The sequence below is a fragment of the Leptodactylus fuscus genome, chromosome 1 (genome assembly GCF_031893055.1).
Source record: "Leptodactylus fuscus isolate aLepFus1 chromosome 1, aLepFus1.hap2, whole genome shotgun sequence".
NCBI lineage: Eukaryota > Metazoa > Chordata > Amphibia > Anura > Leptodactylidae > Leptodactylus > Leptodactylus fuscus.
In genome coordinates this window covers 153001380-153016155 of record NC_134265.1, presented here as the reverse complement: position 1 = coordinate 153016155, position 14776 = coordinate 153001380, and the positions used below count along the sequence as shown (strand labels likewise).

At 38.4% G+C, this 14776-nt stretch overlaps 1 protein-coding gene across 2 annotated transcripts in view; it reads right to left on the bottom strand.

Annotated features, from left to right (window-relative positions):
* Positions 1 to 14776, bottom strand: part of TRPM3 (transient receptor potential cation channel subfamily M member 3) — a 389792-nt gene that overhangs the window by 215467 nt on the left and 159549 nt on the right. For both annotated transcript variants that reach the window (XM_075278698.1, XM_075278690.1), the window contains exons 2-3: positions 2655 to 2734; positions 1172 to 1376 (exon numbers count right to left, since the gene is read on the bottom strand). In XM_075278698.1, the coding sequence (XP_075134799.1) occupies positions 1172 to 1376; positions 2655 to 2734 (285 nt within the window). The remainder of the gene's footprint in view (positions 1 to 1171; positions 1377 to 2654; positions 2735 to 14776) is intronic.

Below are 14776 nucleotides of genomic sequence, written 5' to 3'. Positions count from 1 at the left end.
TTGTTGAGCGTCCATGGGGTTTATATATATATAATTTATCCCTTTTATCTCTAATAGACCCTTGATATCCCTCTGAGGAAAAATCCATCAAGACAAGAGAAGACTTATCTAAAGTCTTATATTTGTTTTTATCCACATTTTTGGACTATTGGATCAAGTCCACAGTGGATATGTGAGATTATGGTTGATTTAGGTCCATTAGGGATACCTATGGTGAGAATCTGCATCAGACAACTGACTTGGAATTATTTACTGCAACTTTCTTGGAATTCTACACATCACTGATCCTTCCAATGACTCTACATCTATAATAGATTGTGAGTACTTTCTATCTATTTATCTAACTTTACGTTATTTAATAATTGTTGTTGTACCAAAGTATTTTTTATTTGGTCCAGTACAATACAGTATATAAGGGTATATAAAGGGCTTTATATGACTTTAGTGTCAGTGAAATTTTGTAGCATCAGGTGTCCAATTGTTACAGGTCCAATTGCTGTAAACCCTACCAAATCAGGAGAGCAAGTGCCCCATGTGGATGGATTGGCGGTTCTCCATTCATTTTTATGAGACTTACAGATTTCATCAGTGGGGAAATCCCATTCAGCCTTTATTTAGCTCTACAGAATAGATTAAATCCATTAAAGAACCGACTACGGCATTTAAAAATAACTTTTAATTAGTCCAACTATCTTATGGCTATGACTAAGGAGATCACCTCCGAAACGCGTCAGCCAGGCGCAGTGTATGTACATGAGATTTTTTCCCCTTTTTTTCTCCTATGGCTTTTTTTTTTTTACTTTTATAAGATGTTGGACTAATTAAAAGTTATGTTTTAATGCTGGAATCGGTTATTTGCTGGATTTCATCTATTCTGTGGTCATTCTGTCCCAAAGCCGATGGGGTTTTTACAAGTCTGTGCAAAGTCATCCCAGATTGATGACGTTACTATGAACCATGGCTGATACTGGAGTTAGTGGCTGTGTTTTTCCTTTCCCTATTTTATTGGCTGGACTTTATTTAGCTCTGTTTATTCACACATTAATACTCAATGTAATATATACAGAAATCAATGTAATCTAAAATGCCAATACATCTACTGCAGATAAAGTGTTAATACAAATGCCTCAAGTTTAAGATATTATATAAATACAGTATAAAAGAGATGTACCATGGCCTTATTGGAGTGTCCCCCTCCCTGGAATTCAATTGTCCCAAAGGCATCAGTGGGGCTGAGTTGAGTATGTTTTCCAATCGACCACTTTTCTGACTGAACATCATTACGATTTAGCCTGCCTTCGTTCTTCTCATTCTGGATGATGGATATACTTGGCGTCAACCCAACATGCTGGCCTATGAGACGCCCACAACAACACCTACAGTATGAAGGAAACAATATGGTGATTATTTCAGCATTACAACACATTATACAGCAGAACTAAAATAATACAATCCAGCTTTCCAGGACGGAATTTGTGTTGTATTAAACATTCTACAGTATGCTCATCTCAAACTCAGGGGAAGCTCTTCTATGTCATCTGTGCTTGCTGGGAATAAACTCCACATAACCTTTTACACTTTGTCACAGTGTACTATACTTCTTACAATCCCAACGCAAAGGGAACAGCCATGCGAATTCACATAACAGACTTATTCAACAACCTTAAAATGAGGTGGTACAAACCTTATTCTAAAAATGAGCTTAAAGAATATCAATTCAATGAGTACAAACTAGGTCTCCTCCATAAAAAAAACATGTGTCATATTAGCCAAACCACATGGGTGTCTGGGCGAATATAAGACAGTTTTCTTCCTTGTGGGTAGCTAGTGTACAATATATATTTATATATATGTATGGTAGCGTATACAAACATGTATGAAAACTGTTTGAAAACTCATAAAATGCACCCAAGAAAGGAAATATGACCAGATAACAAGGACCAGAGCAGGTAAAAAGCATCAATAAAGGGCACAAATCAAAGGTCTTTTGTTAAAAAGATGGAGTTTATTTTTTTTGTACCACTGACAGAACTGTGAGTTGGATCCAAACTGCTCATAATAATGCTGTGGGTGCTAAGGCACAAGTAGTGCTTGTCTTTGAGGCCTGGTTCACATTTGCTTTCACTATTCCGTTCAGGGAGTCCGCTTGGGGACCCCCTCCAAACAGAATACCGAACACATTGACAAGTGGTGACTATAATGGGGTCCGTGTGTTTTCCACATGGTGGCCGCATGGAACATGCGGACAAAAAAGTACTTCATGAACTACTTTTCTCTCCGCATGACTTGTGTGGAAATTGCGCAGAAAACACACAGACCCCACTATAGTCTATGGGATTCATGCACTTTCATTGCTCACTGCTTGTCAATGTGTTTGGTATTCTGTTTGGGGGTCCCCAAGTGGACTTCCTGAATGGAATACTGAACACAGATATGAACCAGGCCTAACTTCTCTTTTGAGAGTATCCTGTGAGAGTCGCCTGGCTATTTACAAACATGCAGTCTATGTAGTAGAGAATGCAATATAAGGTCCCTTAAATTTGTTTCCTCTAAAAAAATTGACATGGTTTAGTCCATGATCATTGTCCAAAATAACAACTGTTGTCATAGTGTTTGTGACTGCTCTGACGCTATTTGTGTAGATCAATTCTTACCTATGGGGGTCTTTGGTGCTGGGTATGATGTGCACGCACTCTCTCTTGTGAAAGGCTCGTTCGATCCATGATTTCTGGGCCTACATAAATAAAAGCAAAAAAGAAAAGGTCAGAAAATCAATATAAAATAATATTCTGAAACAAGAAAACAAATATAACAATCATCTTGAATACACAATTATTGATCAATACAAGACTGCACTCTGAAGTTGATCGTACATGGATTGATCAAGCTGAGAATCAGGCAATGTAAGGATATGAAGTGCCTATGGCTAGTAGAAGCACTTAATCCTGAAAAAGAAAAATCTACTTAATATAACTCAATCTTTTTTCTCCAATGCAAAGTTTAGACCCCAATAGCAGATGAATAAGTGATCTAAAGAAATTCTACATCTCTGTTACTTACACAAATAAAGAACTGTTTACTGCCAAAGCACTACCATAAAATATCGGCAATTCCCCCTGGTCTGAAGACTTTGAGGCAGACTGGATTCTAAAGATGACAATTCCCTACAGTTACCAGCAGAGGTGTCAGCACCAGATCTAATGAAGCAGCTAGGGCCAATTCACAACACTTTCAGCTTCTTCTTTCAAAGTATCTCAAACTCTGGACATTGGTATTGGAGATAGAAACTACAGGATACTCTGCTGTCAACAAGTGGACTTTCTTTTCTAAATGCCCAAATGCAGATGCGTCCGACCTTGTCTTGGCTCAACATATCCCAAGATCAGTAGTGCAAGATGACCAATTATACAAAAAAAAAAAAAAAAAAAAAGAATCTTGTGTCATTTAACTCAGGATACTGTATCTTGACCCAAAATGAAAAGTAAGGAAGGACAAATCTGTAGCCTTATTGTTCATGGGTAAATATACTGGCATATACAGTATACAGATATATGTTTCCCCACTTGAATGTCTACAACACCTATGTTCCCTGTAGTGAAAGGGTTAAATTAAAGGCATACTCCAGTGATTTTTTTTTTCTGAATTATTGAATCATCTGAAAGACCATCTTTTCAATAGTAATAACTGTCTACTCACAGTGTATTTCCTTATTCTGCTTTCACCTTCAATGATCACAGTGTGACCTCTTTTCTTCTAGCATGAATTGCTGTGCAAACAAGTCATCTCTCTCTGCTGCCTGGAGATGGTATTTAGTGCTACAATGTCACCATATATTCAGCAATGTCTAACCCTCTTATTTTTCTGTCCTACCTCTTCTTTAAAAGTGTTTGCCTGCTCCTCCTTTGCCTCTCACATAATCTGCTTCCTAAAGTCCGCTCTCTCACAGTCAGATCACCTTGGCTCCATTACATTCTCCAGTGCTATCACTAACTTGTGGTGACATCATCCCACAGTCTCAGGTCCTGGAAAGTCTAAATTAATATTAGCTCTGCAGTGTTTTGCAGAAACATAAAATAGACATGGGTACAGGTGCTAGACATGAGTACGAGTACTATAAATGAATAATAACATGAGTAATAGTAGATTTTGAATCTACCTCAATGACTACATTGCATAGCTGAAAAACCAAAAAAACATTGATGTTCTGCTTTAAATCATGCAGCTGCCTCTCTCTCTTAAAAGCTGTCTGTCTCGTTATTATATATGCAATTGAAAACTGGAAGATGCCCCAAAGGCAATAAAAATGGCACCATTATGGGTGGATAGTATATTGGTGGGTGAAGCGTTTAGGGCATCGGGTGCCCTCTGTAACTCTTTGGCCAAAGGGCTCATATAACTCTAGAGCTTGCCCTGATAGACATTAGGAAGTATATTCAGACATGACTAAGATATTTCACTCAGAACTGGACTGACACTGTGCTAAATAGCAAACAATAGAAAAACAGTTTGGTAAAGATTAAAGAACCATGGAAGCAGCATGAACAACTGCTATAGGGTCTGTAGGGAGGGGAGGAGGACTGGCACCTAGTGGGCTATCAGTTCCAACCAACTGAGCTTTCCCTGAGCTGAAGAACTGAACTGATTGATAGAAAGCCTTTTAGCTGAAAGGTACTCTACCAAAAAGCAAAAGGGAAGATCTAAATGTATACAGTGGTGTGCAGAGGGTGGACGGGGGTTGGGGTCCCTGGTTCCATAGGCTTATGTGAAGAAGTGGAGGATTTCTATTAGCACCCACTACTTACTGTCAGTAAATGAAGGGAACTCCAACTGGAAGATAAAGTAGAACTTTGTCTCCACCTGAAGCATGAGATGGATTTGGCCTTAACGCAACCCACACAATTACATGGAGCCTTGGAGATCATGGAGGCACCATAAAGGTGGGTTGCATTATGGCATTTTTTTTTTTTTTTAAACTGCAGGTACCTTTTGTAACAATCCAATAAGTAGAGCCCCTCCACCTCATTGTGTAGAGACCAGTATTATGTGTGCAAGCCAAAAGTGGGGCCTGAAAGTGGGCAGTATAATGTGTGGAGTCCAAAAAAGGGAGGTAAAATTATGTGTGGGCACCCAAAAAAGGGGCAATAAACTGTGAGGGGGGTAGAAAATGGGGCAGTATACTGTATGGGAGCCAATAAAGGGGTAATCTACTGTGGGGACCAGTAAACTTCCTTTGCAGAGGTCTACGTTGGTGAATGACTAATGGAAAAACCTGTGTAGGAAACATTGCTTCAGATACTCTGTAAAGGGGTGGGAGATATTCGTTGGGAAGGGTTAAAAAATTCTGTGTTCTTTGTTCAGGCTTTCTGAACTATGATGAAGTGGGATTTGGCTGTGGAGGGGGTTGTTTTAGGCCAGCAGAGTTGACGTTTTTGGCCTTCTTTTTTGCCCATATCAAATAAATACAGCAAATGTTTTATTTTATTAAGTGCTTAAGAAATTAATTCTGTACTGAGATTGGCTGCTATGTCAAACAATTTTTTTTTTGTGTGAACAGTTTTAATAAATATGACTGTGCTTTTTTTGCAACTAAACCATACAGGTATAGCAGTTGTCAACTTGACTCAACATGTTAACTTCATATTAAACCAATCCCTGCCTTTTTTTCTACTTCCCATCTTCCTGGACAATGTAATTGGAAGCTGTAAAAGAACTTTAGTGGTGTGGCATTGAAAAAATAAGGCAATTGCTCCATTTTCTTCCTTTTTTTAAATTTTGTGCAGGGATAGTTGTTTTTATTAATACAATTTATATTCAATTTAAGGAGATAAAAATGGTGATTTTTTTTTAAAAAAAAATGAATATTAAGATTAATATTCTTGGTTGAACTAGGGAAATGGGATTGATTTGAAGTTTTATATATATTTTGTTAAATGTTTTATATTTTTTTAACTTTTATTATTATTATTCTGATTTCTCATACAATGTACTGCAATGCTACTGTATTGCAATATATTGTAAAATCTATTGGCTTCTATTATACTGTGCAACATCTAATGGAGCCATATTTATAGCAGACCTGGGAGCCTTCAGTAGGTTATCATAGAAACTGATCACAATCTCGGGATGATGCTCCATGTACCACAACACAACATGCATATATACATACAATACATTGACCAAGATGTCTAAAGAATTGCATCCATTCACCTCCTGTAGGGGCATCATGTTTAATGGCCATACTATTATGACTCCCCACTTAGGGTTCATTCACACGGAGATTTTTGCTTCTGATTTTGACACTGAATCCGCGTCAGAATCTACGTGGAAAAAAAGCCTCCCATTGACTTCAATGGGTTCCTTTTTCCACAAATGGAAAAAAGAGCCCATTGAAGTCAATGGAAGGCTTTTTTCCACGTGGATTTTCTGCGTCAAAATCCTTGTCAAAAAACTCCATGTTAACGGACCCTTATGGGACATTTTACCTTCCACCAGATCTTTGCATAATCCACACCACCTTAAGAGGGAGTTCACACGGAGTAAACTGGTGCTCAATCTGGCACGTATACATGTGTCAGAGTTTGCGTGCTCAAAAAAGATCCCATTGATTTCAATGGGGGTTAACGATCATATATGGTGCGCAAAATTACGGGCGCAAAATTATGTACCGTATACGATCGTAACTCCCATTGAAATCAATGGGATCTTTTTGAGCGCGCAAACTGCTGACACACATATACGCGCCACTTTACTCCGTGTGAATTCCCCCTAATACTCATTTCATTGTTTTTTTTTTTTGCTATGCTATGTATGTCCATTAATTGAATTTTTAGTATGTGATGTTATTCTGTGCTACTGAATACAAATTGTAAAGATGCATGCTGATATAAACTTGACCAAATTTAGTACAAGCTTTTGTAAGGCTAAGTCAAGAACAGGTCTAGCACACACGAGGCATTAGCTTGATGCAGGAAACACTATCTTTTGGCTTTTTATAAAAACAGTTGGAAGTTAACAATAAACATTTGTAAGTGTCATTTTCTGCAACTGCAGTTTTGTTTTGCCCTAAGCATTGTAGAACTGAAGGAAGAAAAGATTAAAGTTCTTCCCATGAGAGATTTATCTCTGGTCCATTTGTTATTTCGGAGTATCCTTCAAGGCATGGCTTCTACAAATCAGAATTTTCTAGGTAAAGGTATGTGTGAAGAGTGTCATGAGTAATAGTGTTAAGCAAAACCAGAATTAATTCTATATTAATATCATATTCGTGCAATGTAGAATTCAAACAATTGTGGGTTTGTTTTTTTAATGTAGGTTGTGAGCCATATAGGGCTTCACAATGTATATTTTTCCCTATCAGTATGTGTATCACACAAACACCTAGAACCTAGAACTCCAGCACTGCAAGGCTTCAGTGCTAACCACTGAGCCACTGTGTTGTTTCTTCGAACAGTTGTGTTTTTATGGATGGAACATAAAAAAAAAAAACTAATTCCCGCTGTAAGCTGGACCAATGATTGAATTGACTCAGATATCATAACTACAGGTAACTACAAACAAAAAACTACTATAGCGTAAATGACAATCAAATGTGAACTTTTCTTTTTTTTTAACATATTGCAGATACCTTGGAGAGGTAAAAGTGGCAGAAAATTTTTTGCCACCACTGGATAGTAGGCGAGAAGTTGGGGGAGGTGGTAAAGAGGCAACATGGGCATGTGCGCCAGATGCTTGATGTCAGGGGAAGGGGGAACACAAACATACCACCTTTATGTATTTAGATTCAGAATAAAGGCAGTGAAATAAGTCTCTGCTCCTGGTGACAGAAAATCTAGCTACACAACAGGAGATAGGCAAGATAACAACCTGCCACTCATTCATACAGGCCACATAGGGCCAACATTTACATTAACCTGTAAAGGTCTCAGTTGTCACTCAGGGTTCATTCACACCTGTCTGGCAGATCCATTTAACAGATCAAAAAAAAAAAACCCCAAGATACAAATGTGGAAATAAGACTTGTCCTTCAATTGGTTTGACTTTAGACTCATTATATGAATAAAGTGTAACAAGAATCTTGAAAGATGGCGGTCAAGACGTAAATCAATTATTAGTGGAGAAAAATGAATTTAATTTAAATTTAAATTAAACTTTGAGTTAGTAACGTTTTTTTCTCTTGATTTTATGTCTCTTTACACATATTTTTTCCCAACAGCAGTCAGCAGTCTAAAGCACACCTTTCAAAACCATCCATTGTTCCACATACTGTACCTACAACCAAACATTCATTTCTTCAAAATATGTCGTCCTCGACAAGAGGCCCTTACCAAAACTGTCCAAATATAACTTACAGGAGAAGCAACATTAAAGTAAAAAAACAATGAAATCCCAAGATGTGGAAGGCTTTACAAATAGAGTATTTGCTTACAATGATTTTTCTCTACATGATCGCATTCATGTAGAAAGAAGTTACAGAATTTCATGTGAGACCACACAAATGATCAAATGATAGTATTGTATTGCCATAGGAAAGATGTGGATTTTAAGACACTTACCATTAGATTCCCACAGTCTTATGTTCATGATATTCTTAATTAACACTTTGCATTAAAGATAATTATAATGTCTGGTCATTTGTTGGGATTGAATGCTGCTTGCTTTGGTTTTCCCTGTTTCAGCAAATTTAAAGCGATTTCAGCTTATTGCTTTCTGTAAGTGATATCATTTACACCAATGCTATGGAGGTTTGTTGCTGATAAACTTTTATAGTATTTTTTTTTATGTAAAGGGTTTATTGATTCCTTCATACATTTTTAAATGACATATTGCAATCCCCAGCACATAGAGATACAGTAATTCAGGAACAAAGTATTTCACATAACAACCAATGCATACTGATATTTTCAGCCCTAAGTACAGTACATTCTTTTGTATACAGTGAAATGTTCTAAATTATATCAGAAAGTAGTATTACAAGTCTCCAACGTGAAAATTATTGCTAATATTAATACTACATTGCTACATAAAGATTAAGACATATAACCATATAACTAAATTATAGATATAATGTATGTTCATATTCGATAGTGTAAATCATTCTATCTATCTATCTCATATACGTATCTATCTATCTATCTATCTATCTATCTATCTATCTATCTCATATACGTATCTATCTATCTATCTATCTCATATACGTATCTATCTATCTATCTATCTATCTATCTATCTATCTATCTATCTATCATAGTTTTGTCCACTATTCAAATGTAGCTAATATTACCTGAGTTTCAAGCAAGTTCCTCACCAAGCGCAGCCAGTCGGTCCTCTGATGTGAGTGTTGTCTCTGCTGACCATTATTCTAATAGCATATTCATGAATCCTGACCGCCCACCACACAAGCCACTTGTTTCTTGCCCATGTGAAGGTAGACTAGCACTGAACCTGAGCCCATTAGCTACTTGGAATGTACTGCTGTGGGATTAGCCTCATTAAAAGTTCCAGAGACATTCATGGCAGCCCCCAAATACACGGCATGATTTCAACATCTAATCTGACGCCAAAAGAAAAACAAATCCCCTGAGAGCTTGGATTTAACTGGCACAAGCCCTGACAGGTTTTCCCCCCTTTTTTTTCCCTTTCGCACAGAATGTGAAAGTGTGATAAGGTGTACTGGCCTCTGAAAGTTTAGCTCTAAAAGCAAATTCTTCAAAAGACACAGTGTGCTAAAGCACAGAGGAATCCGGGCACACAAGAGATATTGTTAATCTGCAAAGAATGAATCCAGTGTGTTTACAGGCAAACAGATGGGAAACTCTATGCCATGGCAATGCACTACAAACATCAATATTGATGGAGTTCAGTCGAAGAGGTTGAAGGTGAGGAACTCTAAGATCACTTGGCCAGAAGTCTACAGGATTATCTTCTAGGAGATTCTATAAATGAGTAGATATTCGTTCTCTATTTCAAGTACTAAACAGTAAGGAGAACATTCCTGAAAAATATATTCATGTACTGGCAGCTTCTGAAGCACCAACTGTTCTTCAGCACCCACTGCCAGGGAGTCTTTAATATAACATGCTGGGTATCATCGATATGTACATGATCATATAGGTCAGGAGTCTCACAGTGCAATAGTAAACCATAGAAGAGGAAGTAAACATCGACAAGATGTGAAAGAAACAAAAAAATAAAAAACAATTAGTCTGTGTTTTTCATACAGGCAATTTTTTTTTACTATGGAGCTGGATTTTCCTCTGTAATACAATGTAAAACTGAATACCGTATTGATCTTAATTTCATTTATTGCTGGAAATGATGACTATTGCCCGGTTCACATCTGCATTCAGTATTCCGTTCAGGGAGCCGAACACTGATGTGAACCAGGCCTAAGTCATTGAAAGACACATTCTGTGCCACAGTGCAACTAACATGTTAAGTGTCAATGTGAACTTTTCTACATCTGTAACATCCCAGGACTCAACGTTTCCCAGCAGATCATTGCTCAGAATACCATATTGCCTGGTCCAACTTGTCTTCTTCCCATAATGCATGATGGAGTCATCGTTTTCCCAGGCAAGAGACATACTTACATCAAGCTGTCTACATGATGCAAAAGAAGACAATGTAGTTCATCAGACCAGGTCAGCTTCTGCATTTGCTGTATAGTCCAGTTCTGATGCTCATGTTCCTTTTGTAGGCATTTTACTGTGGACACGTGGGACTCTGTTACAGCCTGGGAACTTACCATCACCCACCTACCCCACGAGTTTATGGAAGCATGGCAAGAGAGCAGCACCCTGTCTACCTGGATGGCTTCAGACTTCTTTGGGCAGTAGAACACTGTGGTAAGAAGAAAGGAGGAGGGCTTGTGATGAAGGATATTTGGGACATTTTTTTGTGGTTAAGGAACAATAGCACTGATGCAAGATACCGAACTATCAGCTGTGAGCATGAGATCTCACTACCTACCACATGTTATCGTAATAGCTGCATATGTCCCCCACCTCTACAAAAAAACGTTTCTGCCTGTTATATCTACATGCTGTGACCCTCCTCCTCGTGTCCTCCAACCACGGTCGGGCTGTATTATCAACATCAGTTCACACAGAGAACTAAATGATCCTGCAGTGTGTCTGTGTTTCTTTCCTTTTTAGTTGCTATGATTCCTAGTATTTCTCTATCTGCCATGAGCTTGTATGTGTTTCTCTCTTGTTATGTACTACTGCACCATCTATGAAACTGTATCACTGAAATGTCCCCATTGTGGGACTATTAAAGGATTATCTTATTTTCTCCAATGGGATCAGCATGGATGCTCTGGTTGGTCTACTGTACAATTTCTGCTCCAGTGAGTGCTCTAAAGGATTGGACTAGAGAGGCTTGCCTTTTCTCCTTATAAGTATTAATGAGTCTTGGGATTGCTTTTAGCATGTACTTCAACTACATACTGGGAATATCCTAATAGTACGGTTGTTGTGGAGATGCTCTGATCCATTCATCTAGTCCAGTTAAATTTGGCTCTTACCATATCCTTATACTTGCAAATTGTTTCTGCTTCCAACACGTCAATTTCAAGAACTGACTGTTCTCCTGCTGCATCATACTGTATGTCGCACCTTTTGACAGATGCCATTGAAATGAACTGATCAGTGTTATTCAACATCAGTGGTATTAATGGATCAGTGTATAGTACATCACCTATTTGTAAATGGAGTGTGGGGAATTTATTGGTCTTTCCTCCATCAGTCTTAAATTTATTCCCCTGCTGGTGCATGATGCACCTGAATTATTAAAAGGCTCCAAAATCTTACAAGGTCGCAAGCATCAAAATCGAAATCTATTCCATCTGGATCTACCATGCTTTCCCATTTTTTTTAAAATGCTGAAAGCAGGACATAAAAGGGGTAAAATGGCACATTTTCGACACTTTATTTCCCCATTTTGGGGAATGTCTTTTGTTTTCATCGCTTTTGTTTTCATCGCTTTTTATTCAAATTTTTATGGGAAACGAAACATCAAAAAGAAAAAACATTGAGTCATCTCTTGATTTTTTCATATGGGAAAAATATTTGTGCAGTAGGGATTTGTGAACACCGGGTTTACTAATGTGTACAAACCTGGGAGTCTTCACTAGGCTCCTGGCTGTCATAATAATGGATTTCCACCCCTGGATCTTGTTCCAGGAGACTGTGATCAGAAAATAAATGGCGGTGCCCATGTGCTGCCAGGGAAATGGGGCCTCGGTCAGCTTTGACCAAGGCTTCAGAAGGTTAAATGCCCGTGATCAGTTTGGCAGCTATGGCGGCCACTGAGCTCATAAGCAACTTCCATATTTAATCATGCATTATCCATCTGATAAACACCCAATGTGGGGAATGTGTTAATATAATAATTCCAAATTCAGCAAAGGAAATTCAGTGCTATTGCTTTCTCACAACTAAAGGAACACTAAACCTACAAATGAATATTACAAGTAACCAGACGTAAAACTTACACACACTGTCAAGCTGTTTGTTTTGTCAGTATGTTCCTGAAACTAAGACTTCTAGAAATCCTACAGAGAACCAGAATTATTTATACATTTCTCATATAACTGCCATACAGTGCCACTTGGGATGCCCTGACATCTCTATTTACGGTGTTCAGATGAGATGTCTCTTTGGGCATTTGCTTTTGTATCTTCTATTCAGTTTATCTAAAGTGTTACATGGGGTATCACATGATTTAGACAGACCAGATTAAATATGTATTGTCCAAATTGGCACACAAGAAGGAAAAGGCAGAATCAGAACCTTAATATTGAATTGCATCAACCTTAGTGAATACAAGAATGTCAAACGAACATATTGCATCTATAGGGCTGTATTCATACTGCATAATTGGTGTAAGTTTGGAGTGTATGCCAGAAAGGTTCTCATTCTACAGTACAGGCCTAAGGTGTCCATACCAAATAATTGGCTAAACTGTGCCGCCTGCTTAATTCACCTGACCCCCCGTTCTTCATCGGTTGCTCCCCTCTGTCAGTCCCTCCACTGGCGACCTATAGCCCAGCGAATTGAGTTCAAGCTACTAATGTTAACATACAAAGCCATCCACAACCTGTCCCCTCCATATCTCTGAACTAATCTCCCGCTACCTGCCCACACGTAACCTCAGATCCTCCAATGACCTCCTACTCCGCTCTGGTCTCATCCGCTCCCCACACAACCGCCTCCAAGATTTCTCCTGTGCATCCCCCATACTCTGGAACTCCTTACCAAGACACATAAGACTGATCCCCACAATCACAGGATTCAAGAAGGCCCTGAAGACTCACCTATTCAGGAAGGCCTACAACCTCCATTAACACTATCACCACACCACAATCTGAACTGTCTCCCCCTCTCCTTCTGTCTCTACCCCCTTCCCCCATAGATTGTAAGCCCTCGCGGGCAGGGCCCTCTACCCCACTGTGCCAGTCGGTCACTGTTAGTATTATATCGACCTGTATATTTTGTGCATTGTATGTAAACCCCAAATGTAAAGCACCATGGAATTAATGGTGCTATATAAATAAACAATAATAATAAAAAATAATAATTGGCCCAACATATGGGATGTTATAGCAGTATCTCTTTGACATACAGTACATTTGGGTGATATGCATCAATATACCTTTTTCATTGAAAATTGACAAATTTATTTTTTAAATATGGCTTGAACATAACCTAAAAGTGTCAGCATACTCTGCATTTCTGATAGTTAGCTTATATTTACATGTACAAAGGACGTGAAAAATGGTTTCTTTACACCGGATAGCCACATTTTTCACAGATCCCTAATACATTGCAGTCTACGGAGGGATCCATGAAAAAAAGACAAAAATAGATCATAAGAGATGAGCGAGTAGTATTCGATCGAATACCTCCCGGCCATAGGTATTCATGTAAGCAGCCGAACACCAAGGGGTTAAGTGCATCGAATATTCGATGCGTTTAAGCCCTTGGTGTTCAGCCGCTTACACGAATACCTATGGCTGGGAGGTGTTCGATCGACTACTACTCGCTCATCTCTAGTCACAACATATTTTGACGGTGAATTACAATAGACCATGAAAATATTAGTCATGTGAGTAGCCCCTATTCATATGCATAAAAATGAATGCACCCTTTTGGGGGGGGCCCATTAAAAAAATGAATGATCATGACATTCTTGTATAAAAATTAAATGAAATTAAATGAAAAAATTATCTTTGTACCGTATTAGCCAGTGGATATGAAATGTAAAGAGGACTCTCAATCTTTACATGACATTCATGTGACTATAGGCTTAGACACAATAAAAACATTAGTTCCAAGTAAATTACATACCTAATTGTTACTCATAAATAGATAGAGTAACAACCATAACTATCACAAAATCTACTACAGTACTTAAACTATGGAATTTACAACTCCGATAACAGAGAAAGCATACATTGCATTGAATACTGAACTCTGGTTTTTGCAAAACAGTCTGACACTGGGTTCACATCAGCGTTCCGCGTCCGTACTCAGGTCTTCTGCCAGCAGAAGACGGAAACCTGTCAGACCAGGTCCAGCCGTGAGCGGCGGTGAGCATTTTATGCTCTCCACGGCGAAACCGTTTTTTTTAAACCAGACACAAAGTCCTGCATGTCCAAGTTTGTGTCCGGTTAAAAAAACGCTTTCACAGCGGAGAGCATAAAACGCTCACCACCGCTCACAGCTGGACACTTTTCAAACCCATTCAAATGAATGGGTTTGAGAAATGCCTGCAG